This window comes from Pipistrellus hanaki (genome assembly GCF_964339955.1).
Source record: "Pipistrellus hanaki genome assembly, chromosome: 13".
In the NCBI taxonomy this organism is placed as follows: Eukaryota; Metazoa; Chordata; class Mammalia; order Chiroptera; family Vespertilionidae; genus Pipistrellus; species Pipistrellus hanaki.
The window spans coordinates 35,668,559-35,692,962 of record NC_140515.1 but is presented as its reverse complement, the minus strand read 5'-3'; the positions used below and the strand labels follow the sequence as shown (position 1 = coordinate 35,692,962).

At 54.7% G+C, this 24,404-nt stretch overlaps 1 protein-coding gene across 1 annotated transcript in view; it reads right to left on the bottom strand.

Annotated features, from left to right (window-relative positions):
- The window catches only part of RAB6B (RAB6B, member RAS oncogene family), a 47,291-nt gene extending 23,217 nt beyond the window's left edge, over window positions 1-24,074 (bottom strand). Inside the window, exon 1 of the mRNA XM_084902156.1 lies at window positions 23,578-24,074. Coding sequence (XP_084758282.1) covers window positions 23,578-23,647 — 70 coding nt within the window. The 5' untranslated portion in view covers window positions 23,648-24,074. The remainder of the gene's footprint in view (window positions 1-23,577) is intronic.
- Between the last annotated feature and the right edge of the window lie 330 nt (window positions 24,075-24,404).

Sequence of the window (24,404 nt, the reverse complement as noted above, 5' to 3'; positions counted from 1 at the left end):
GGCCCACGGCAACTTCCCTAGGCAGTGACACTCTGCACCTGACTCCCAGGGGACAAGGGACAAGCATCAGGGAGCAGCGTGAGAAGGTGGGGAGACACCAGGTTCCTACTATCTCCCAGGTTCTTCCCCGGGGCAGCTGAGCAGACAGGCAGGAAAGACAGCGGAATCACGAAGTGGAAGAACAGGAGGTTCGTGGAGTAGCTGAGAACTCAGAGATCCCCACAGGGTTTCCAATGCCGAGTCGCTCCTTCTCAGGACACCAGCCCCTGGCAGTGGACTTGGACTGGCTCACAGGGCAGGAGGAGAAAATCCCAAAAACAACGTGTTTATTGGGACTGTCAGGAGGAACAGGTGTGGGGGCCCTGCCACAGCCGATACTCTCCGCACATCCCCACAATAACAATCACAGCCAACACGTGTGTTTGTAGAGCTCGCTCCAGGCACACGCCAGGGGCCCGTGCCAGGAGGATTTCCATGCCAGGAGTAAACAGGGGAGACGGGACACCTGCTGCCTGAAGCGGCAGGACTCCATGCCTGCTGCTGCGCTGTGCTGAGCCCTCGGCACCGGCCTGCGCAGTCCCCCACTCTGAAGTGGGTACTCATGTCACCCCCGCTTTCTACAAGGGGCAATGAGTGGGCAGCCTCGTGCCCAGGGCCAGAGCTGAGTGAGGCCAGGATAAGGCGGCCTGATCAGGAACTGAGCTCCGAGTTCTGACCCTTCTTGGCATCTTTGAGTCAATCTGGGTGTCAGGGTCCTGCCCGGTCATCATTGTCATCCCTGTGGTGTCTGGAGTCCTGGGAACAGCCCCTGCCAAACCGAGGCACCACTCCCTTGGGACCCGCTGCAGGTGAGGGCCTCTCCCCACTCGGCTAGTGCTTGACCCAAACTGGAAGGTCAGACACCGGACACTGAGGTGCCCTGTGGGGCCCAGGGTGGGCAGGTTTGAACACCGGGGGCCCAGCACCCCACCCGAGTCCTGGGCTGGATGACGGGATCATCACTGATGAGCAGCAAAAGGGAATCTCTATCCCTCCAGCCTTGGTTTCCTCATTTCTCAGGGCAGAAGTCCCCCTCCTCCCTGCCTCAGAGCTTCCCCACGACCACCCAGTACTCTTTCCAAGGCTGCCCGGATAATGGGGCTCAGGCTGTATTTGAACTTGTCAGCTCGGCTGCCTGCTGAGACCTGTCCGGGGGCTCTTCCTCCCTGCGGCATGCATCTGCGCCCGCCATTGCAGGCTCAGGAATGGAGATCCAGCCCCACAGAACAAGTCTGATGGCAGCGCCTCCACCCTGCCCCTGACCCCAGGCTCCGGGACAGAACTCAGGGATGTTCCGGGCACTGCAGCTCTCAGAGGAGAGCCTGGGCCACACTGCCGGACACGAATGCAGGAAGGGCATCCACCACACTGTCTCTGGGAGGCTGCCGAGGGCGCTGAGACAGAGCTGATGAAAAGGGGCGCCTTGCACACGGATGCCCAGGCTCCACCCTGGCATCACATAAAGAGGCTGAGCTGGTAAAAGGGCTGTCCTGTGCCAGCTCATCTCCCCTATGAAGGGCTGATGCCCCCACCTCACCCCACACCTGAGTAAGAGGTACTGGAACCCGGAAATGGTGAGCTTGCACAGGCCGTCTAACTGGCAGCTCCCCCAGTCTCACCACAAAGAGCAGGCGGAGGCTGGAGCCGTCACCTGACTAGCCACTACCACTGGGCTGTAGCCAAGGGGAGAACCAGAGGGGCAGTGACATTCAGCCGGTGCAGACAGGGAGAGGCGCATTGGGAGGGGCAGGAGACACTCCCCTGAGGTCCCTCCTGCCTTCCCACCAGCCCCTGCAGCCTCTGAGAGAGTGGTCCTCCCCACACGGCTCTGTTCTCAAGGTCACACTGGGCTCTGTTCTCAAGGTCACACTGTCCCGAGTACAGCTAACAACAGCCTGAATACAGCTAACAGCAGCCTGAGACACCAGTACGGCAAAGCTGAGCTTTTTCTGAAAGATTCCACTCTACCGCCAGGATTTTATTAAAAACAAGCAGCCAAATCATTTGAACATTATTATTATTATTATTATTTTAATCTTGGCTCTTGGCTTAGCAATATTCTGTAGTTTAGTCCCACCTGACTAAGCGGAGAGATGAATTTTCCTTTCAACCAAACCAGGGTCAGACGATTCCTTACTATTTACCAGGAACCTCTAAAGGAAGGAATAGGAACTCGAACTCTTAACGGGGCTTCCTCTTAGAGCCAGACAAGAAACCTGGTGCTTTACTTAGGGCCCCTCATTGGATCCTCGTCATGATCCAATGAGTGAGTTATTATCCCCCAGGTCACACAGCTGGTAAGCAGTGGAGCTGGCGCACAAACCCAGATCTGATGCCAATGTCCACGCCTCACGCATGACTGCCACATGAAACCAGACCCACCCAGGGCTTCGGGCCTTGGTTTGTGCCCGGGCCACAGGGTGACAGCTGAGTGGTCCATGAGCCTCCAGATTCCCACACTGACATGGACTCCCTCTCTGAAGGACCCCTCTCCGCCCTGCCATCTCCATAGTAGGTGTGGGTGTGGGTGGAGGGATTGCCATGCCGGCCAGAAACGTAGGAGAATGTGAGGCAGGGCACAAGAAATTAGCTGGAGACTTTGTAGAGGGTCTGCCAAGGCCTGGCAGAGATAGCCCCACCCACGAGGTGGCCCCCTTGTCCAGCCCAGCCAGAACCTGCACCCACAATCTGCTCTCAGCCACCACCCGTTCCCATTGACCACCCACACCAGCTCCGGGCTCTGCTGGACAGACAATGGGGTCCCACCTGGTCCTCCTCAGGGTCACAGAACTGGCCCAGAAGGGGAGGCAGAAAAGACCTGGTGGAACCCACTGCCATTTCTCAGCCACCACGGTGGGCTGCCTGGGAAAGAGCCTCTGAATCTGGGCCCACAGCCCCGCTTCAGCCGGCTCTCGGTCAGGGAGAGTCTGCCGTTGTCAGAAGGTGGCCCTGAGAAAGGCAAACCTGCTCTCAGGCCAGCAGCCCACTCCTCCACGAGGCTGGCTGACCGATGCTCCCACCAGCGCAGCTTGCAGCATACAGCATACAGCCAGCAAATGCTGAGTGCTGGGAAGGGCCTGCTCCGAGGGGCTCCGTCCCTGCCCGGCAGCTGAGAAGGAGGCCAGGACCATCCTGGCCCAGCTTCCCTGCTCCACCGGGGCCTCCGGGGAGGATGTATCAAGCCCTGCAAACCTTTGCCCCAAAGCCCCCCATTGCTGGCCCTCCTGCGGGGCGCACAGCCCCCAGGCCCTGTGGTAATAAGACACCAGCTACATCTGCCTGTTTTAAGAAAATAGAAAATCCAACCCCAACCTCAGGGCAAGGTGAGCAAGCCTGGGCGTCTGGGGGCCAGGCTCCCCCCCTCCACACGCACCCTGCCACCCAGTGCACAGAGAGGTGGCCCCAGACCAGGGCTCTGCCAGCTCCTCCCCAAGTCCTGAGGGGCCGCTGGCTCACCATAGGCTAAATGAGGAAACACGTGAAAAATCCCATTTCAAACTGTTCCCCCGAAGACTCCGACGGTAATTAAGAAATATGCAAAGCTCTTCATTGGACACTTTAATTAAGTGTGCTAATTCCCTGTGCCAGAGAATGCTCAGCCACCTGGGCCTCACCAAGGGACTTGGGGAAGACAGGACCGAGGAGGAAGGAGGGGAGGAAGGATGGAAAGGGGGTTGGCAGGACAGGAGTGGGCTGGGCTGACCCAGACTCTTTCTCCTGCTCCTGTTGGGAGACTGACCCATGGCTGATCTCACGCAGCCCCATTGTCCTCCACCCATCCCCTGTCCTCTGACCAAGCCCAGTGACCCCAGGAAAACCTGCCCTGAGTCAGGACTAGGAGGTATCATCCACTAGCCTCACAATGCCCCCCCCCCCCCACCTGCTGGAAAGGAGAAAGCCCTATGTGTGTCCCTGGCTGGCTGTGGACCTTGAGCCTGTCCAACCCCTGCTCAGGGTCTCAGCTTTCCATTAGACTCTAATGATTAGAGTAAGAAGGTCCTAAGAGCCCCATCAGCATAACAGCCCATGCTTCCATCATGCAGAAAGGGTGAGGACAGAAAAGGAAAAGGAAAAACAAAACAAAGGCCCTGTGTGGCCCAGGAGAGCTCAGACTCCAGGTGGGGAGTTTCCCTCGTGTCTGCAAACCCACAGGGAACTCCCAGGGAGGCCGGTCCTCCATTCCATCATTCCTCCAGGACACCTTAGCTCAGCCCTGTGGTGTCCAGGGACATGACGGCCCGCCACAGTACCCGGGGCTGGGGCCACGGAGGTTCAGCCTCAGTCTCCCTTCCAGACCCGCCTCCTGCTTCCTTCCCCAAAGGTTTCACGTTTGTCAGAAAGAGGCGAGTTCCAGGGAAGCAGGCGGCCAGCAGGGCTGGGCTCGGAGAAACCCCAGGCTCAGAAGGCCACACCAGCACCGCTGGTTGCCCAGGGGAGGTTTGGCTACGTCTCCTTCTGCCTGGTGGCGTGCTCTTGCCTTTGCTTTTCTTCCTTTCCTCTCTAGATTCCCTCCACTTCCCAAAGCCCCCAGGCCCAGCTTGTAGACTGGTCTTGACCTCAGCCCCTATCTCTCCCAGGAACCCATGAGCTTTCAGAACACTGCAAACCACCCCTGCCCAACCCAGGGCACAGAAAGGCGGCCCCAGACCAGGCTCTGCCAGCTCTTACCTGAGTCCTGAGGGGCCGACTGGCTCACCGTAGGCTAAATGAGGAAACACGTGAGAAGTCCCAACCCACCCAAGGAGCTTCTAATTAAGTGAGTCTACACCTGGCCTGAGGTTTCCTCTTCTTCCCGATCATTACTCTATATGTTAATTGTCTTCACAAATCAGCTGGATAGAGAGAATAGGTTTCTCTTATTTACAATTAAGAATTCTGAGATGGATACAAGGCAAAGGAGATATAAACTAAAAAGGCAGGAGCAAAAAGTTTACCTACAGAAATACATCTTGCAACATCTTATTTGAGTCACTGAAGTCAGACTAAGAAGCTACCCAATCTCCCTGGCAGTCGTGGGATGATGTCAAAGCAAAAAATAAAAGTAAGAATACATGACCAGCTCGGCTGCTATGGTTCAGCGTTTGAGCATTGACCCAGGAACCAAGGGTTCACTGGTTCGATTCCTGGTCAGGGCACATGACCCTGTTGAAGGCTTGATCACCACTGGGTGTGTGTGTGTATGTGTGTGTGTGTGTGTGTGTGTGTGCAGGAGACAACCAATCGATGACCTCTGTCACAATGTTTCTATTTCTCTATCCCTCTCCCTTCCTCTTTCTCTAAAAAACAATAAAAACATTTATTTTTTTTTCAGTACATGACCAACTGCAATAGTCACAGTACTCGTGAGCTAAAACCAAACTGGTTGCTGAGCTTTTTAAAAGAGTTGAATAGCAGAAAGTTCTTAAAAAGAGTCTCGAGTGCAGAAATTATGTGGCCACTTACAGGGCAAATGTACATGTTTATGTAATCAATTGGATGAACATCACTGATGAAAATCAAGGTTGCCAACATCCCCTGTCTGAGTCAATGTTCGCAGTCATGGGCCCAGACCGATGTGCCTTACAAATAAATAATTAAATGAAAAACCAAGGTTCCAAGATTTCAGCTTCTGATCAAGATGAAGTAATAGGGACTAGATTTATCCTCTCACATGACAGGACCAATATATGAAATAATGATTTCCAAGACACTGGACTTCAGGCTCTGAAAAAAGTAATTACCTCTGAGAGGCATGAAACAAATGAGGTGAGCCCCACAACCGTCCCCAAATTATTGCTTTGAGAAACTTTCAGGCCACAGCATAGGGAGAGTGGAGTCAGGTGGAACCTGATGGACTTCCTGAATTGAGGAGACAGAGCTGAGAGTCTGGAGTTCATAAGACAGAGGACCAAAGAGGAGGGAGATGCCCAGAGAGAGAACTCCAGAGGTCTGTAAAGGGGCTCCCCTGAGTTTTCAGCTGAGAATTGCTTAGTGCATGTGTGTAAGGAAACCTATTCAAGACTGGGGAAAGCACCGCTCAAATGGATTAAAGGAAACGGTGCCTGGAACCCACACAGGGCCTGGGAGAGTGCCTCTTCCCACCTGTTTCCAGAGTGGAAATCTCGGGACACTAGGGAGAGGAATCAAAAGGGCTGTGCCTCCATAGTGGGTAATAATTAGCCCGAACCTGAACACCACCCTGGGTCTCAACTAACAAATCTTAAGAATGTTTATAGGAATACAAAAACCACCCACTAACATGGCAAAAGTCACAATGTCTAGCATCCAATAAAAAAAATTACCAGGTAGCCCTAGCCGGTTTGGTTCAGTGGATAGAGCCCCAGCCTGTGGACTGAAGGGTCCTAGGTTCAATTCCAGTCAAGGGCACATGCCCAGATTGTGGGCTCGATCCCAAGTAGGGGGCATGCAGGAGGCAGCCAATCCATGATTCTCATCATGGATGCTTCTATCTTCTCTCCCTCTCCCTTCCTCTCTGAAACCAGTAAAAATATATTAAAAAAAAAAAATCAGGTATGTTAAGAAACAATAAAATACACCCCCCAAAAGGAAGAAAACACAATCAATTGAAACCAAATCCAAACTGACACAGCCTGACATACATGTAATTGAAGTCCTCAAAGGATTGGAGGATGGGGATAGTGACAGCAAAATATACGTATTTGAAGAAATAATTACTTTTGAACATATTCTAAATTTTAGGGAAACTATATACCCACAGATCTAAAAAGTTCAATGAATCTTAAGCAAAGGAAACATAAATAAACAAAACGAGGCACATCATATACAAATTGCACAGAATCAACAGTGTGGAGAAAAATCACAAAAGTAGCCAAGGGGAATAAAGATACCTTATATACAGGGAAACAAAGATAAAGAAGACAGCCATTTCTCCTCAGAAACAATGCAAGCAAGACAACAAACGTGCCATTTACAAACTACTGAAAGAAAAACCCATTAACCTAGAATTCAATAACTTTCAGATATATAACATCTTTTAAAAACAAAGAAGAAATACAATGCTGACAAAATTTATCACCAGCAGACACTCACAACAAGAAATGTTACAAAATGTCCTTCAGGAAACTGAAACGACACCAGATGGAAATGTGGATTTACACAAAGGAATGAGGAACACAGGAGATGGTCGCTATGTGGGTAAATATGTAAGATTTCCTTCATATTGTTAAAATCTCCTTATAACTGACTGTTTAAACAAAAATTACTACGCTATGTTGGACCCACAGACCCAAGAAAACATAGATTAAAAAATCTTGTTACCTTGACAGAAACTATACAGACCAGAAGAAAGGGAAGTGACACCTTTGAAGGAGTAAAAGGAAAATGTTGTCAACATGGGATTCTATACCCAGCACAGATCTTTCAAAAATGAAGGTAAAATAAAGAAAATCAAATGCTGAGGCAATTTACTCTAGCAGACCTGCAACACAAGAAAGGAAGTTTTTTTGGCAGAAGACCAGGAGACCTGCACACTCACACTACAGCCAATATAGGACACGCATTCAAATTCTGACAGACCTGGATTTTAATCCTGGTTCCGCCACTTATTTCCTGTGTGATCTTGGGTTAGTTACTATCCTCTGAGGTGCAGCTTCCTTATATCAACAACTAGAGGTCCAGTGCTTTGGCTGACCCAGTGCATGGTGCCTAGGGTAGGGTCCCTAGGCCTGGCTGGTGATCAGGGTTGATCTACGGGGCAGGGTGATAGGGGAGGGTGGCCCACTGGCCTTGGGCCATCTGCTGGCTACCCTCCTCCTCCCGCCCTGCAGGTGGTGGCCTGCAGGCTGGGGGCAGCTCCTGTGTTGAGCATCTGCCCACTGGTGGTCAGTGTGCATCACAACAATCATTTGGTTGATTTGCATATTAGGGTTTTATTGTATAGGGTGGGAGCAGAAATGTCTACCTCACAGCGGTGTTATGAATCCTCTGAGAGCAGTAAGAAGTTAACATTCTGGGGGAAAGGCATATGGGAAATCTTGGTACTGTTCTTACAATTTTCTATAAGCCTAAAGTTATGTCAAAATAATTCTGATTTAAAAAATTACGCACACACATGTACACATCCATTTCTCTCAGATTACTGGCACATCCAGGAAATATTGTGCTGATTAGTTAGACATTCTGGTCAACATGACATTTTCCTACGGAACTAGACTGTAACTATACTTGGCATCAAATTAATCTTCACAGTGAGGCGGGATCTAGCTGGGTACTGAGGAACTGCTGTGAGCACTCCTAACCACAGACCAGGAGATGGAGCAAGTCCAGATAGATCAGCTAGGTGGGCCGAACCCATGTGTATCCACCATGTGTGCATGTTCACTGATGCATGCACACACACACACACACCCATGCTCGCACATGTGAGCTCAATGAAACAGGCACCAGAAGCCCCGGTGTCTGGAAAACTTCTAGTTTCCCTGGAGTCTTAGCTGTGAAACTGAGAACCTTACAAACACAACATCTTCAGGGCTCCTTGAAAAAAACCACCTAAGATCTGACCACACAGCTTGTGTGAGCTGCAAAGCTCCTTTCACCCAGTCCATCCACCCACTGCCTGGACCCTCTCTCTCTCACTGAGCCATCTCCAACACTTGTCAGCTTCAAGTAGAAGCAGGTTCCACAGAGCACCACCACCGGCACCTGCTATCTTTGAGGACTAGCCACCCTCCAACATCAACTCAGAAAAGGAGTTCCTGCCCACAGCATACACTATTTCCTGGATAGCCAGACCAGGGGGCAGAATGTAATCTATTTCAATTGGTTTGGAACTCAGCCCAGTTCCAGCCAGACCCTACACATGCCAATAATATCCATGTGTCTGAGTGCTGTGAAGAATTGATTCATGATGAGTATAGGTATGTTTGAGAGAAATGTAAGTATGTTTAGTTCCCATCACCAACTGATCTTCCGACAAGGCCGGTATTAATGCAATTTGGCAATTTATTTAACTGATAGGAACTCTTGACCCATCCACAGCATGGAATTGGATAAAATAATATATATGTTCATTCTTTTATTGCCAAGGAAATTGCTGGTGGCATTGATGTGAAAAGCCTCACTTACAGGGGCAGTGAGAATGGGAGAAAAAGTGTTGAGAGGAACGGCTTACTATGTTTCCTAGATTGTTAGTTGAAGTCCAGTCAGAGGGGCTTTGTGACAATGGACCCACAGCTCCCATCCCTGGGGGCACAGCAGTGGCCTGGTCATGTGACCAAGTTCACTCAGGAAGGTGGAAGGTGGCCTCCAGATTGTAGGCTGCTATAGGCAGAGCATCTTCTCAGATGCCCACCCCCTCTCAGAGGAGCCCCTGGGCTGGGCAGCCGTGGGTGCTGACTCTGAGGTCTCCTTGAGCCTAAGGAGCTGTTCCTGGTGCTTTTGCTGGCCCAGCTTCACTCCTGTCCTCACACAGCCTGCACAGTGCTGTTTGCCTTGCTGCTTTGACAAGGAGAAATTGGGTGCAATCCCAGGCCCTGCGCCTCCACAGTCAGCTGGTGAGAAGAATGGGCTTGTGGGCTTCCCCATTCTCAACAGACAGAAGCCTCCTCCTGCCCTCAGGGCAGACTCAAAGTCACCTGCCCGGGACTGACTCAAAGAGTAGGGACAGCCTTCCAGGTAATGCTTAGTGTTGTGTTCTGGGATGGAAAAGGCACTCTAGATTCCAAGGACCCTGGGCTTGAAGTGGGCACAGGGCCACCCAGCAGGCAACTGTGTCTTCACCCCTATTGGACCAGAAATGACTGCTGAGCAGGCTTCGGGGTGGCCAGAGGGCCAGGCTAGAGGAAGGGAGTAAGGGGAACTGAGTTAATACCCAAGTCTGCCCCTGGGCTTCAATGCCTGGGTAACCAAGACAGGGAGACTATAGCCAGGTCACCTGTTTCCATCCCACAAGCTCCGGGGCCCTAAGGAGCCCATCTCAAAAGCAGCACCACAGATGGCATAAGCCATCAGAGCACTGGAGCTGATCTTGTCCAAGCTGCTCACTGAGCTGAGAAGTTGTGAAGGTGCAGACAGAGAAGGGCCACTTGCCCAAGATCACACAGACCCAGGGTCATGGCCAGACAATACTTCTCCTGGTGCGCAGCTAAGAGCTCCTCCTCATACTCCAAGTATGCACAGGACAGGAAGACCCTGCCTCCTGAAGTCCCAGTGGAAACATACCACATGGAGGGGCCAAGGAACAGCAAAGAGTAAACAGTACCAAGGCGCAGAAGGCTGGGTTCCAGAAAGATCTCAGATCAGAGTAGCTTCAGAATGCTAAGTCATGGCAAGAAGGTGCCTAGGAAACGTCTGATCATGTGACAAGAAAAAAAATCAAAGGTGCAGAAGCAGGCGGGTTTGCTCAGGGCCACGTGAAGGGAGAGCAGTAGCAGAGTGGGAACCAGAACCCAGCTCCCAGGGGCTTCCCTCGTGCCTGCTGTGGGTGGCCCCAGCCAGCTTTGAAACTGGGAGCAGGTCACAGCCCCTCCTGGATGCTCCAACTCCTTGTCTGCAAAATGAGGGCTTCTCTAAGGCATTCCCTCCCTCAGACATCTTCACCCCATCTGTATTAGTTATCTGCGCTGTGTAACAAACACCACAAACTCAGTAGCTTAAAACAACACACATGATTATGTCACAGTTTCTGTGGGGCAGGAGTATGGGCACAGCTTATCAGGGTCTCACAAGGATGCAATCATGGTATCGGCTGGGTTATGTTTCTTTCCGGAGCTCAGGATCCACTTCCGAACTCCTGAGGTTGCTGACAGAATTTAGTTCCTTGTGGCTAGAGGACTGTAGTCCCCATTTTCTAGGGGGCGGTAGGCCAGGGGCTGTTCTTTTTTTTCCTAGAGGCCATCCACAGTTCCTTGCCACATGGCCCTTCACAGACTCTCTCACAACATGGCAGGGACACCCCATCACATTTACTAAATCATATCTGCTAGAAGCATGTCTCAGATTCTATGTGCATTCAAGGGGGAGGGGACTACACAAGGATATGAGTCACTGGGGGTCACCTTAGATCATGTCTACCACACTATCACACGTTCACAGGTTCCTAAGAGATGCTGCCTCTACTCTTCACTCAGCCTCCACCCCCTTTCCTATACTGATGGAGTAGCTAATCACCTCACAGGTATCTCCGTCTTAAGACTGAAGCTCCCAGCTGGCCTGGATGGAGGCTGCGGGTGGGCAGGGGCTGACCCCTGTGGTGCCCACTTCACTGTGTATTTTTGCATGCTGCCCGGCCAGCTCTCCCACACCACACCCAGCCCTCCCCCACGCGGAGGTGGATGGATGAGCCAACACTGCTGTCCACACCAGCACCTGCCCTTTTTTGGCCCTTGTGCTGCATGGTGGAGGCAGGAGAGGAGCCAAGTTCTTTTGGACCAACCTCTGGGGCTCTGCCCTCTTCTGGAGCAGGTGGGGGAGAAGCAGGGTGGATAGGCTGGCTGGGCACCTTTTCAGGCCTGCATCTCATCTTCTGACCTGGACAGCAGCCTGCAGTGTTTTGGCTGGATGTGGAGGAATGGAGGGGGAGGCTTCATGAATTAGAATCAGGGGAGAGTTTCTGGGTCTGGGTGGTACACGTAGGATCTGTTAACATCCTAAAAATAAGTGGCTACTTTGATAACAGTCTTTTTCTTTTTTTCCTCCCCGAAAAGAAACCCTTCCCAGAGGTCCTCTCTCCCTCAGAGCACAGACCCAAACAAAAATCTCCTGCCCCCAACACTAGACCCTACTCACAGCAGCCCAGCCTGGGAACTGCTGGGGAGGGAGAGACAGCTCCCTCCGCCCCCGAAGCCCCGCCTTGGCTGCCCTCGGGGAGTAAAGCTGATGCACGTCCTCCCTCATCCCCAGGGCGAGGGGAGGACCCTTCTCTCCTTCTCTCCGCTCCTCCCGCTCTGCCTGGCTGCAGGTTATCGGCCACCATTATAGCAGCAGTCTCACTGCTCACCTCGTCCGTCCTCCACACGAAACAGAATTGGTCCTGTGCTCCCATACGCAGTAATGCCTCCAAGGGAAACTCCAGCCTTTTGTTCCACTTGGTCAGAACCCAGGCATGGACAGCGCCACCGCCCCAAGGAGCAAACCACCCTGGCTTTGTCAAAGCCCCCGGCCACGGTCACAGACAGGCTGTGGCTCCTGGAAGCCTGGCTGTGTCTGGTGGCAGCGCCTCCCTCCTCCATCTCAGTGATTTCACAGCTCTCTTCCCCCGACAACCCATTTTTCTCTCCTAGCCCTCTCCCTTCATTGGAGGGGGAAATCAACAAGAAACAATTGTTCTAGATGCTTCCCTTTACCCTCTTCAGGCTGTGCAGTGTTGACTCCCCGCTCAGCAACAGGTCAGGACAGAACATGTTCTCTGCCTCTCTCAGAATTAGCCACCCCCAGAGGGGCAACTCTCCAGTCCTGAACCAGGAATGGTTTTTTTGGTTCTGCCTCTGCCTCAGGGGTAGGGGCCATGGGTAAGGTGACCAGATGGCCCGCTTTTGGCGGGACAGTCCTAATTTTTCACAATTTGTCCCGTGTCCGGCGGCGTTTTTAAAAAGTCCCGATTTTTGGAAAGATTCTTTTAAATCTTTTGGACTTTTTTTTTTTTTTTTTTTTTTTTTATGCTGTGGGACGTGGGACAAATAGTTAAAAGTCAGACTGTCCTGTCAAAACGGGACATCTGGTCACCTTAGCCATGGAGGACCAGTGGGTGTTCCCATAGGTCAAAGCTGAACCGAGCTGCTTGTGGCCAGCTTCCAGGCCAGTGCTCCTGGCAGGGAGACACCCTTCCTGAGCACCCAGCCGAGGGGACAGCTCTCCTTACCCACCCTGACCCCACAGACAATTACTCTGGCACTGTGCAAAGGGCCATGGGTGGTGACTGAAACGTGCTGTGATCACTGATGATGCACAATAGGATATTCCCCTGGCAAAGGAGTGCAGGTGGTGCTCAGTAACCTCCTCAGGCCCTGACTGGACAGAAGGCAGGAGGAGCAAGGAGCAGAGGTCACCAGGGCTTTGGAGCCTGGGGTTTCAGGCCTTGAGAACAGACCGTGAGCTGGCCTGGAGGCAGGGAATGGCAGCAACTGGCCTGAACAGGCTGCCTGCTCTGGGCTAGGGCCGGGTTCGGGATGGCAGCCCCACTTGCACTCTGGCTCCAGGGCTCTTGCCCTTCCGCTTTTTGTGCATCCAGTTTAAGGTTGGTTTTCTGTCTCCAAGGTGCTCTCCCTTACACATCACTGCCTCCCTCGAGTCCTGAGGGACCTCTGAGCTTGCTGGGAAGCTGGGAGAGAAGAGCAGGGAATCCCTGGCAGAGAGCAAAGACAGCGAGTCAAGCCGAAAAAGGTTTGGCTCAGTGGATAGAGCGTCTGCCTGAGGACTAAAGGGTCCTAGGTTCGAATCCGGTCAAGGGCATGTACCTTGGTTGCATGCACATCCCCAGTGGGGGTTGTGCAGGAGGCAGCTGATCGATGACTCTCTCTCATCGATGTTTCTAACTCTCTATCTCTCTCCCTTCCTCTCTGTAAAAAAAATCAATAAAAATTTATTTAAAAAAGAAAGAAAGAAAGCAAGTCAAGTGTCCCTGGAAGAGGAGCCTAGCAAGGGGGGCAGTGATGGGAAGCTGCACAAAGGGCTAGGGGAGCTCACACACCCGCCCTGATGGCCAGAGGGTGGAGGGAGTTCTCACACTCAGTCACCAGAGGGATCAGAGAAGCATCCACACCCAATGACCATGGGCAGAGGGAGCACACAGACCCAATGGCCAGAGGGCTGGGGAGCACAGATATCTAATAGCCTGCTCCTCACCGGGTAGTCCATTCTGCCCTGGGCAGGTGGCAGAAGGGGAGAGTGTGGGAGGGCTGCCAGCGTCCTGGGCACCCCCTTGGCAGGACAACAGCAGTCAGGGAACCCAGGGCCTTGTGGAGGCAGGAAGGACAGAGGAGCTCAGGGTGGCCGGTTCTGGTACCTCTGAGGATGGTGTGACCTTGCAGGGACAAGCCAAGCTCCTCCTCTACAAGCCTTCACTGCTCCTGCTCCTCCCTCTCCAGAAAAGGACCCGGAAGACAGACATCCCCAGTGGGGCTGAACTTCACCGCCAGAGGAGGAGCCGTGGCTTACCCTCTCAGAGCCCTCCTCTCATTCTATCCTCAGAATGTTCCCAGCCTTGTCTGGTTCAGGTCGCCTGGATCTTGGGTTTCCAATAGGACCCCACCCTGCCTTCTTCTTCTAATCCTTGATCATGTCCCTCCTTAATCCACACCCTGGTGGGTCCTCCCTGCCTGGAGGGAAGACCCTGACTCCCGCACATGGGAGCGAGGCTCTCTGGGGCCTGACTTTGCCTACTTGTCCCAGTTCAGCTCCTTCTCCCACCACGCTGTACGCTGTGCCCGCCGAGGCCACAGTCCTGCCACCTTGCACCACACTCCATTCCCCGGAACCCCCAAGCCCTTCACACCCTCCAGCCCTGACACAGCCTGGCCCTCTACTTACCACGCCCACTTTTGTCTGCCCATAAGTCCAGTTCACTGTGAAGCCTTCCTTCACAACCCCAGCAGACCCCGCCCACAGCCTTGCTCGGTACTGACCATTGTCTGGCTGGGACTTAGGACCTGCTTACCTCGCCAGCTGCTGTTCTAATCGCGCCTCCAAGCCTCCGCCCCTGCAGTCCACCTGGGCTGTGCTGGGGGAAGGAGGGAGGAGGGAGGCGTGCTACCAGAGTGTGAACATGAGATGCTCTTCTGTGAGCAGCCGTGGGGTCAGCAGGGCAGGGTGAGCCTGTCCCCCTTCCTGCTGGGAGGGGCAGCAGGGAAGACACCCACCAGGAGTCAGAGACCCAGGTGCCCTTCCCAGCTCAGCAGCAAGCACTCTGGGTCCTGCCCTCCATGTAAAAGCCTTCACCTCTCAGAGCCCCCGAGTCTTCACGTATAAAATGGGACTCGCAGCGCTACCTGTCAGATCACACGGAAGTGCGCCTTGCAGCTCACGACACAAAACTGACAGATCAGTGATTCTCAAAACCTCGTCACAGCCCTACCCATCTTTCCCTCACCCGTCTACAAAGGGGGACTGCCATCACTATTTCATTAACAAAATTACCTGTCACCTGAGCGTTCACCACGTGCCACGCAGGGAAGTATTCAGTCCTCGTGAAACCCCAACGAGGCAATAGGCACCCCCGTGTCTGGTGAGGAAAATGAGCACAGAGTGGGCCTGTTCCGTCTCAACAGCATCCAGACAGGGGGTGGGGGTGGGGGGGATGGAGTGGAGCTGGAGCTGGGGAGGAAGCCGTGAGAAATGGGGTCGGAGCAGGAGTGGGGTGGGGTAAGTTGCCTCACCTGGTGGGAACACTGCAAACCTCTCCAGGTGCTGGCCCTGTCCCAGCCCTCCCTGCTGACCACCTGCCACCTGGCTGCAGAAGGAAGTGTCCCAGAGATGGAGAGCCTGGGAGCTGTCACATGTTCTGTCCTCATCATAGGTCCCCTCTGTACAGAATAAATGCCTGCCAGCAGGAAGGGCAGGGCAGCCCCATCCCTGTTGCCTGGCAACATGGGCCAACTACATCCTCAGATGGATGAGCCAGAGTACCCTGAGGTCACCCGAGGGAGAGCTGGGCCCAGGGAGGTGCACCAAGACTGCTTCCCAGGAGAAGAGGCTGGAGAGGACCCCGCCCTGGGGGCCTGCTGGCAGAAGATCCAGGGGGTAAAATAGCTGGCAGACACCTTGACCCCACACTCTCATCCCTGCAGCCCTTCTAACCCCTCTGGCCAGCAGGGCCATCTCTCCAGGATGGGCGTGCTACTGGCTTGGCATCATGTTCTAAGATGGCACTGAATTATGAGCAAGAGTTAGAGATCCATTGGCTGGAGTGGTCACTCAGTCCAGCAGCCTCAGGGGACCCATCGAGAAAGCCAGAGATGGGACAGGCCTGTCCAACCACACAGCTGGCTGGTGGCTGACTGGGGCCAGATTCAGGGTCTCCAGGGGCCTGGCTGCTCCAGGCCTGGGGGGAGGAGGAGGCCAACCACTTACTTTGGTTAGTTCTTCCCTTTTCAGTACTTAGCTCTCAGCTGAAACCTGGGGAGTGTCTTTCTTCTATGCAGTTCATTCGGTGTAAGGATGGAGTGCCTACTAGGCAATCCACAAGTCCAGCTCCATCAGACTCCCACATGGAGACTCAGCCTCCTTCCTAGACCCCCCGCCCCCTCTTTCCTCCTGGCTTCGGGCTCCAGTGCCCCTCACCAGCCTGGGGGAATCAAAGGACTTCCTGCCCACCCCCATGCTGTGATCTGCTGGCTCCTCCTTGGCTAAGAGCTCAGATGAACTCCCTAAGAGGCATTTATAAGTGACCTCAAGTCCATCAGGCTGCCGTGGTCCTCTGTCCCATCTTCCCCACACCCTGGCCTGGGCCTGCTTTAGAGGCATGAGGCCCAATAAATCACTGTGTTCCTCCTTGTGCCCTGGGTTTGACTCCTAATCCTGCCACGCTAGCAGGGAGTCCCTGGCATGACCAGCTCTCACTGATCCTCTGCCCCCGACCTGCAACGTGGGTGAGTCCCAGGTCTATTGCAGGGTGCCCCGTGCAGAGCCGCGGGCAGTGTTCCTAAGTGCCATCTGAGGTTCACTGGAGGAAGGACACGGGAACCCAGGAGGGTCGGCTCCATTTTGTCAGGAAGGACAGACAGACTCAGTGAGAAGCCCTCCCATCCATCCTCCTTCCAAGGCCCTAAAATGACAATCCTTCCCACGTGAAGAGGTGACTGAGCCACTCCCCAGCCGAGGATCTTCCACCAGTTCCCCATTTCTTTCAGCACAAAGTGCCAGCTCATGGCCCCTGTGACTCACCCTCACCTCCTCTCCAGCCACAGGGGAAGCTGGGTGAGCTGGTTACCTCAATCCTGGAAGCCCCTTCCTCTGGGGAAACCCCAGGAAGCAGCATGCCCATCACCCACAATGCTGGAAGAAACCTGCGGTCTCCAGCACAGAAGGCACATACTGAGGTCTCCCTCTCCCTCCCGATCCCAGACCCTACCGCCCCCCTTCCCCACCCCTCTGTCCAGGCACCTGCTTGGGCTCTAGGCTGCCATTCTTTGTATTTCCTGGAAGAAGCCTTAGCTTAAAGGCTCTTTCCTAGTCATGGGCGAGGTATAATCTGCACCCTCTTGGACCCCAGCCTGTCCTTTGGGTATGTCACCACCTGGGAATAGGTGCTACCTGTCCCAGAACACGTGGTTGAGTCACCACTGGTCTTGTTACCAAGAGCCCAGAATAAATAAGCTTTTCTACTAAAAAAAAAAATAAAAAATAAAAAAAATACTAAATTGATAAAGTATTCGTGACATTGAACATTTATTTTTTTTAAAGACCTCACTTAGTTTAATGGAAAAATTATAAAAATAATAAAGGAAATTGGAAACTTCATGTCCCAAGAAACAGTAATAAATCTTAGAAGTTATAAATCTAGCCCTGCCCAGGGCCTACCATATCAGGGCATGGCTGGTTCTTCCTCCTGGCAACCTCTCCCATCTTCCCTTCTCTGGTGAGAATTAGGATAGGATGACAGGTGATGGACAGTAGAGAAAATGCCCAGCAGTTTGTCAGCAGTCCACCCTGATGATTATGAATTTTCTATTCTACCTAACCTTTTCTCATCTTCCTCAATGGTTCTGTCCAACAAGTTTTCTAAATTATTTACATTAAGACCATCAGTCCTGCACATGCAGTGGGTCATTCATTCAGCCAGAGTGGAAGAGATGGGGTGGGGATGGGACCCCCCAAAGGCCTGCCCCAGATGAGTGTGCAATGCCAGGGAAACACCTACAAGGATAGGCGTTTCCATGGCATTGGTGGTTCCCTCTCATTCCAGACACTGAGGACGAGAGAGAGGCTGGGAGGAGAGAAGGCAAGGCTGAGAAGCCTAAGGCACAGGACAGTTTGGTGATCGACCCCAGTGCTCACAGTGAGCTCTGCTGGCATACAAGGATAAGTGTTCATGGCTGATTTAGGAATGTACTATGTCACAAAAGGACAATGACTTTATTTTGTCCTATTTTAATGGGATTCATTGTCATTTGGGTGCTGCAAGTGATTCTGATCATCAGATCATGCAAAAGATGGTAATGACTATTACATCAGCACGATCAGAACATGTTCTACCTATTTCTTTTTTTCTCTTCTGGTTAGTTCTGTCATCTCTCATTAGCATTGAGGCGCAACTTTCCTCTTACACCAAGTACAGGCGAATTCTCATCTTGGTGTCGGACTCTCTCACGTCACACACACCTCTCTCAGCAAATGAAGCAAGGGTTCTGGTCTGTTCTCAACATCCAAGGTTCCCTCTCTCATTCCAGACACTGTTGGGAGGAGAGAAGGCAAGGCTGAGAAGCCTAAGGCGCAGGACAGTTTGGTGATCGACCCCAGTGCTCACAGTGAGCTCTGCTGGCATCAAGCTTGGATGCATCCCTGCCTTCCCGCCTCTGGTGGCCATACTGCATCCTCATGAGTCTTCAGAGATGGTGGTGGGGAAGGGGGCACCCTGATAATGAGATGAACTGTGTGAGCCGGGCATGACCAAGATAAACAATCTAATTGTCTGTGAAAGATTCTTAAGTGTCACTGGTAAGAATCTTCCGGCTTGTGAAAGCAGCAGGTGTCAGGATGAAGAAGCCTGTTTTAAAGCCGCCTTGATTCCCTTCCCTTTTATTTTATTTTTTTAAAATGTTTTGTGTGTGTGTTTTTTTTTAATTGATTTCAAAGAGAAGAAGGGAAAGGGAGAGAGAGAAACATCAACGATGAGAATCACTGTTTGGCTGCCTCCTGCTTGCCCCCTCATGGGGAACAAACACCAGACATGTGCCCTGTCCTGGAATCATGACCTCCTGGTTCATGGGTCAATGCCCAACCACTACGCCACACCAGCCAGGCGACTCCCTTCGCCATTAACCTGTGGATGGGCCAGCAGCAAATCTCACACAGCAGGTTCCCCTCATCATTTCCGAACATTTCCGAACTGAGGTCGTTAACCTCCCAAAGGTGGGGAGGAGGATTGACAACTAAACCCTCGCCCCCTTAACCTTCTGAACTTTGCCCTTCAAGGGGCTTCAAATTCAGTTAGGGTTTTTGTACTTAGGAAAAAAAGAAACTTTTTTTTTTTTTTTAAATCCCAAGTAACTGAAATAACATAGAAGTTACAGAGCAGCGTGTGATTGTTTTGTTTTTAAATTCCTCAGGAAAAAACAAACACGGTGAGTGCCCAGGGGAGCCAGCCAGTCTGGGAGTCAGTGGGGAGAGAGAACTTCTGGTATGGGTTTCAGGCACAACCACCGGGCCAGCAAAGGGTGGTTGTGGGTGGTGTGGGTGGTAGGAGGGCAGGGTTCGGCTAAGCTGGGGAGGATGGGCCCTCCGAACAGTGGGGAGCCAATGAAGGCGTATTTTCCGGTGTATAAGACGACCCCCCCTAATTTTACAGTTAAAACATAGGTTTAGGCCTATATTCGCTGTATAAGACTACCCCCCACTTCCGAGGCCACACCAGTTCTTTTTTTAATAGACCGCCTCTCTGACTCTGGCCAATCTGAGCAGGCTTTTTTTCCGGTTCAAAAGTCGTCTTATACGCCGGGAAATACGGTACCCTGGAGGACTGGGACCAAAGTGGAGGAAAAGGCCCTTCCAGGTACTAACAAGCCAGACACTTGAGGGTCACCCTTGTCCTCCTGCTCCCCAACCTCCCCCCCCTACTCTCTCTCCCCAGCAGGGAAGAGGGGGAAGGGGACCCTTGGAGGACTACTCCCTGCACTTGGCCTGAAGGAGCACCAGCCTGTAGAAGCGTCTCCTCTATATGCTTCCAGAGCAGCTGTGGTGGCGCTCACAGGCCTTTACGGTAATTATACCCACAACTGTCTGCACTCCCTAGTGGACCATCAGTTCCATGAGGCGGGGAGACACTCAAAGATGTGATTAAATAAACAAATGGGTGATGGGAGGAGGAAGGGCCAAAGAGGGAGGCAGGGAAGGGAGAGAGGGGGGAATGAACAAATGCCGTAAGGGCCAGGTGGCAGCTGCGCACAGGGTCACAGGGCGGCACAACTCTAGGGCCACCACCCAGGCGGTGCTCAACGTGGATGGCACCGGTAGCAGCACCACTGGCAGGGGCAGGGCGGGAGGTGGCTGGCCAGAGGGAGGAGCTGGCCGGCCAGCCTCGGCCTGGGTGAGTGGCTGGAACTTGCTGTGTCCATCAATCTTCCTGCTGCTGGAGGAGGGTCAGGGAAGGAAGCTCAGAAGAGGCCACAACCCATGAGATACATTCACACGCCTCCTCCTTGCTACACACCGCAATGAAGCTCAGCCCCCTTAGAATGCCATCAGAACTCAGGAGGAACATGTGTCCCCAGACCCACGCTCCTTCCTCAGACACCTGCCTGTGCCTGTCTTCTCGGCTGCCACCAAGTGCCCCCGTCTGGACTGGTGTGCATCTTCCGGCTGTCTCCCACCACTGCCATCGGCAGGGGCATGGCCAGCAGGCCCAGAGAGCCATCTAAGTCCCAGCAGAATGGCAATCTTCCTAGTGCAAGGACACCCCTTCTCCTGGGTCCACAGCCACCCTCCCCACAATCCTCCCCACTGCCAGCCTGTATTCCATGGTCTAGTGAATAACAGAGGTCATTCTGCTGCCGGGAACAGGGGCTCTCTCACGGGCTGAGGGTGTTCTCTCATGAGTGGCTCTTCAAGGGTTTCCCACTCAAACCAGGTCCCTGGCATCTTTGGAAGATTGACTCTTCTCATCACCGGGCCCCAGGCTGGACACTCCTCGTTGGAATCCAGCTGTCCTCACGCACTTGCCAGGCACACGAAGCCAGCGACCACATCTCTCCAGATCCCTCCCCTGGCCCCTTCCCAGGGGACTCAGCTCATACAGGCAAGCCCCAGAGGTGACTAAGTCTTGGCTTAGGTGAGGGAACCTCAGAGGTTACACAGGGCAAAAGGGAGAGCTGAGGATGGTGGGAGTGGGGGCAAGGAGTTAGGGCTATCAGGGTCTCCCTCCACTGCAGAGGCTCCACGGGATGCTGGCACAAAGGACCAACACAGGCAAAACTGGGTGCAGGTGAGATGGCAGCAGTGGCTGCAGAGGCAACTCCCCAGTCCCACCCACTCAGAGATACACATTCCCCTGCCCAATTCAGGGACCCTGAAAGCTCTGTAAAATCTGCCGTAACCCACTCATGACCCACCCAAGTGGGAGGAAGCTTTTCAGAGCCCAGGACTCCTTGCTAGGAGGGGCCAGAGTGGCCAATAGCCAATCCCGCTGAGAGCAGAGACTAACATCCATAATGACCCTGTTCCAAGGACCCACAAACCCTGCCCCCAATCAACTAGCCCTGCATTCCCACCCAAGCCTGACCAGAAAGGGGCACCCCTCACCCTCCCTTAGGAAGACTCCCCAATTCTGGGCTTCCTCAACTCAAGGTCATCTTCTTTCCCCAATGACATGGTAGTGACTGAGAGCAGGAGAAGTGGTAATAACTCACAACGGGATTCTGGGTAAGCCCTCCCCATCCCTGGAGCCCAGACAGCCCACCTCACATGCCAGGGAGGCGGGGGCTCCATCTCTGAGGCGCAGCTCTAATTTCCGTGATTTCAGCAGCAAAAGGGGGATCTGCAGGGCTCAGCAGGGGCCTCAGCCCATCAGGGATGCTGAGGGAGCCCTGAGTTTTCACTCAAACTCACCAGTGTCCTCAGCAAAGCCCCGGCCCTTTCCTAAGACATGTTCAGACTTGGAATAAACGAATGTTTATTGAGAACCTCCAAGGTCCTGGCCGTTTGAAGGAAACATGCAGGAAGGAGTAAGAGGATTGCCCTCCAGGAACCATTCCACAGAAACAGAAATGGAGGCTCAGCGACGCCCTCAAAATCTGCTCTGGGAGCTGAAGAGAGGAATTCCCTGCAGAGTTCTCTTCCCAGTGAGGCTAGTCTTGGGGTGGGGAGACCCCGAAATCCCTCCAGGCCTGGGGAACAGTGAGCTCTGAAACTGGAAATCTATTAAGATCAGAAACTCCGAGTCCAGGCCACAGGGCTGGCTGGCTGGCCGAGTTCACCTTGCTCTGAAATGCCCCCTCCCCAGGCTAGGGCCTGATCACCTCCTGATACCCTCCCCGCTTTCCATCCACCCCAGGTAAGGGGCTGCAGACAGGAGATGGCCATGGGACCCCCACCACCCACATGTACACACACCACAGGGACAGGGTTCCCTGAGCCCACCGGGTTCTCCCAAGGTTGCCTGCCTCTTGGCCCTCGGCACAGAAAGACGCCAAACCCGGTGAACTGGACTGGTCTGCAGAGCGAGAGCGGGGAGTCCTGCCCCCAGGGGCTGCCTTCTCCTCCAGGAGGAGCTGGGCAGGGCCTGCAGCTCCAGGGTGAGAGGCCTTCGGAGGGAGGGATGTTCTGAGAACCGCTCCTTCCTACAGGTGTCTCGCAGGTCCCTGCTCTTCAATCCCTTGCTCTTCGATGGCCTTCCCACCTTGGGACCCACCTGGGTTTCAAAGATGCTTTTCCCAAGGGAGGCTGCCTGCGGCAGGGAAGCCGCGTCTCTCCCCCGCTCCCCGCCCCTGGCCGGCTGCCACGGTGACCTCCCCTCCCCCAAGCAGGGCGGGGAGCTGGGAGGTGGGGGTGGGAAGGATCCGCTGCCGGCGCTCTAGGGAGGGGTGCGGGGAAGCTGGGCAGGGCGTGTCGCCGGCTCCTTTCTCTGTCCAGCGCCAGGCTTCACCGCCGCCCCTGGGTGAGGGGCACCCCTGGACCATCCCCCAAATCTACTTCGCGTTGGGGAATCCTTGCTACCCATCCATCGCCCAGACCCCTGGGCCCTAAAGAGGCTAAAGCATGCCGGGAAGGGCAGAGGGTCTAGAACCTTCTGTGTCCAGGGGAGTAGCCAGGGGACATTCACTAGGAGAGGTAGGCGTCCTGCAGCCCAGAGGCGCTTCTTGGAGAGGAAGCAGGTGTCCGTTTTGCCCCCGCCCTTTGCCTCTGGGCCTGGGCGCAGGGCTGCGGGCGCAGGGTCCGCAGGGAACCCCTCCGGTGCATTGCGCGGGGGTGGGCAGACATCAGACCCACCTCTTCCCCCACCCCCCCGAAGAGGGGCGTCTGTCCTCGTCCCGACCCCCGCCAGCGCCCCGCCACCTGCCCGGGAGCCGGTCGCCCGCAGCCGCTGCCGCAATGCGAGCCAGCCAGCGAGCCAGCGAGCCCGGCGCCCGCAGGAGCCTCCGCCCTCCGGCCTCCCGCCCCGCTGCCCCGCTGCCCCGCACCTGCACCTGCACCTGCACCCGCACCCGCACCCCGAGCCCCCACCCCAGATTCCACCGTGACCCCGATCTCTGGCCCCACCGTTTTCTATCCTTGGTCCCCTCCTCTGCCCGGCCCCGCCCGAGCCGCCCCGACCTCCACCGTCCATCCCTCCCCTCTCTCCACCCGGGCGCGGAGGGGCCTCTCCCAGCCGGGGCCCGGGTCCCGCAGGGGTGGGTGCTCTGGCGCCGGGAGACGACTACGCGGGGCACTTACCGCTCTGCTCCCCCAGGAACACCAACTTGAATTTTCTCAGCGGGTTCCCAAAATCTCCCCCTGCGGACATGGTGCTGGCAGCCGGGGCCGGGAGAGAAGGAGGAGGAGGAGCAGGAGGAGGAGGAGAAGCGAAGGAAGGAGCCGGGCGGGGAGAAGAGGAGGAGGAGGAGGAGGGCGCGGGGAGGCGGCCGGCGGTGCGGGAGCCGGAGGGGGAAGGGCTGGCTGCGCGCGTCCCTGCCTCCCCAGCTGCGCCCCGGCCCCGGCCTGCGGCTGCGTGTCCGGCGGCGGCGAAGAAAGAGGAGGAGAAGGAGGAGGAGGAGGAGGAGGGGCTGGAGGAGGAGGAAGGCTGGGCTGGGCTGTCGCGGGTGGCGCTCGCTGCGGGGAGAGAGGCGCGGAGCGCGGAGCGGACGGCGAGGCGCGGGCGGAGCGGGCGCGGGGACAGCGCGGGGCGGGGGGCGCTCTCCCGGCCGCGCGGCTCGCTCCCCTCCCGCCCCCTCCCCGCCGGCGCCTGCGCTCTGCGCGCTCCCGGCCTCTGATGTCATGCGGGGCTGCGGGGCTGCGGGGCTGGGGGGCTGCGGGGCTGGGAGCGTCGGTCCGCCCGCCCGCCCGCCCACCCGGAGTCCGCACCCGGGCTGGAGGGAACCTCCTCGCCCGGCCTCCGGCAGGCCAGGAATCCGGCCGCCTCTCGTCGCCCCTCGGCGTCTGTCTGCACCACTCTTCCCCTCCTTTGAATCCAGAAAAAAAAAGGCATGAAATTGTCGGGGGACATTTGTTTCTGGTCTTTAAACCTGATGCCAGTCCCTTCCTCCCCCTCGCGCGCCGCCGCC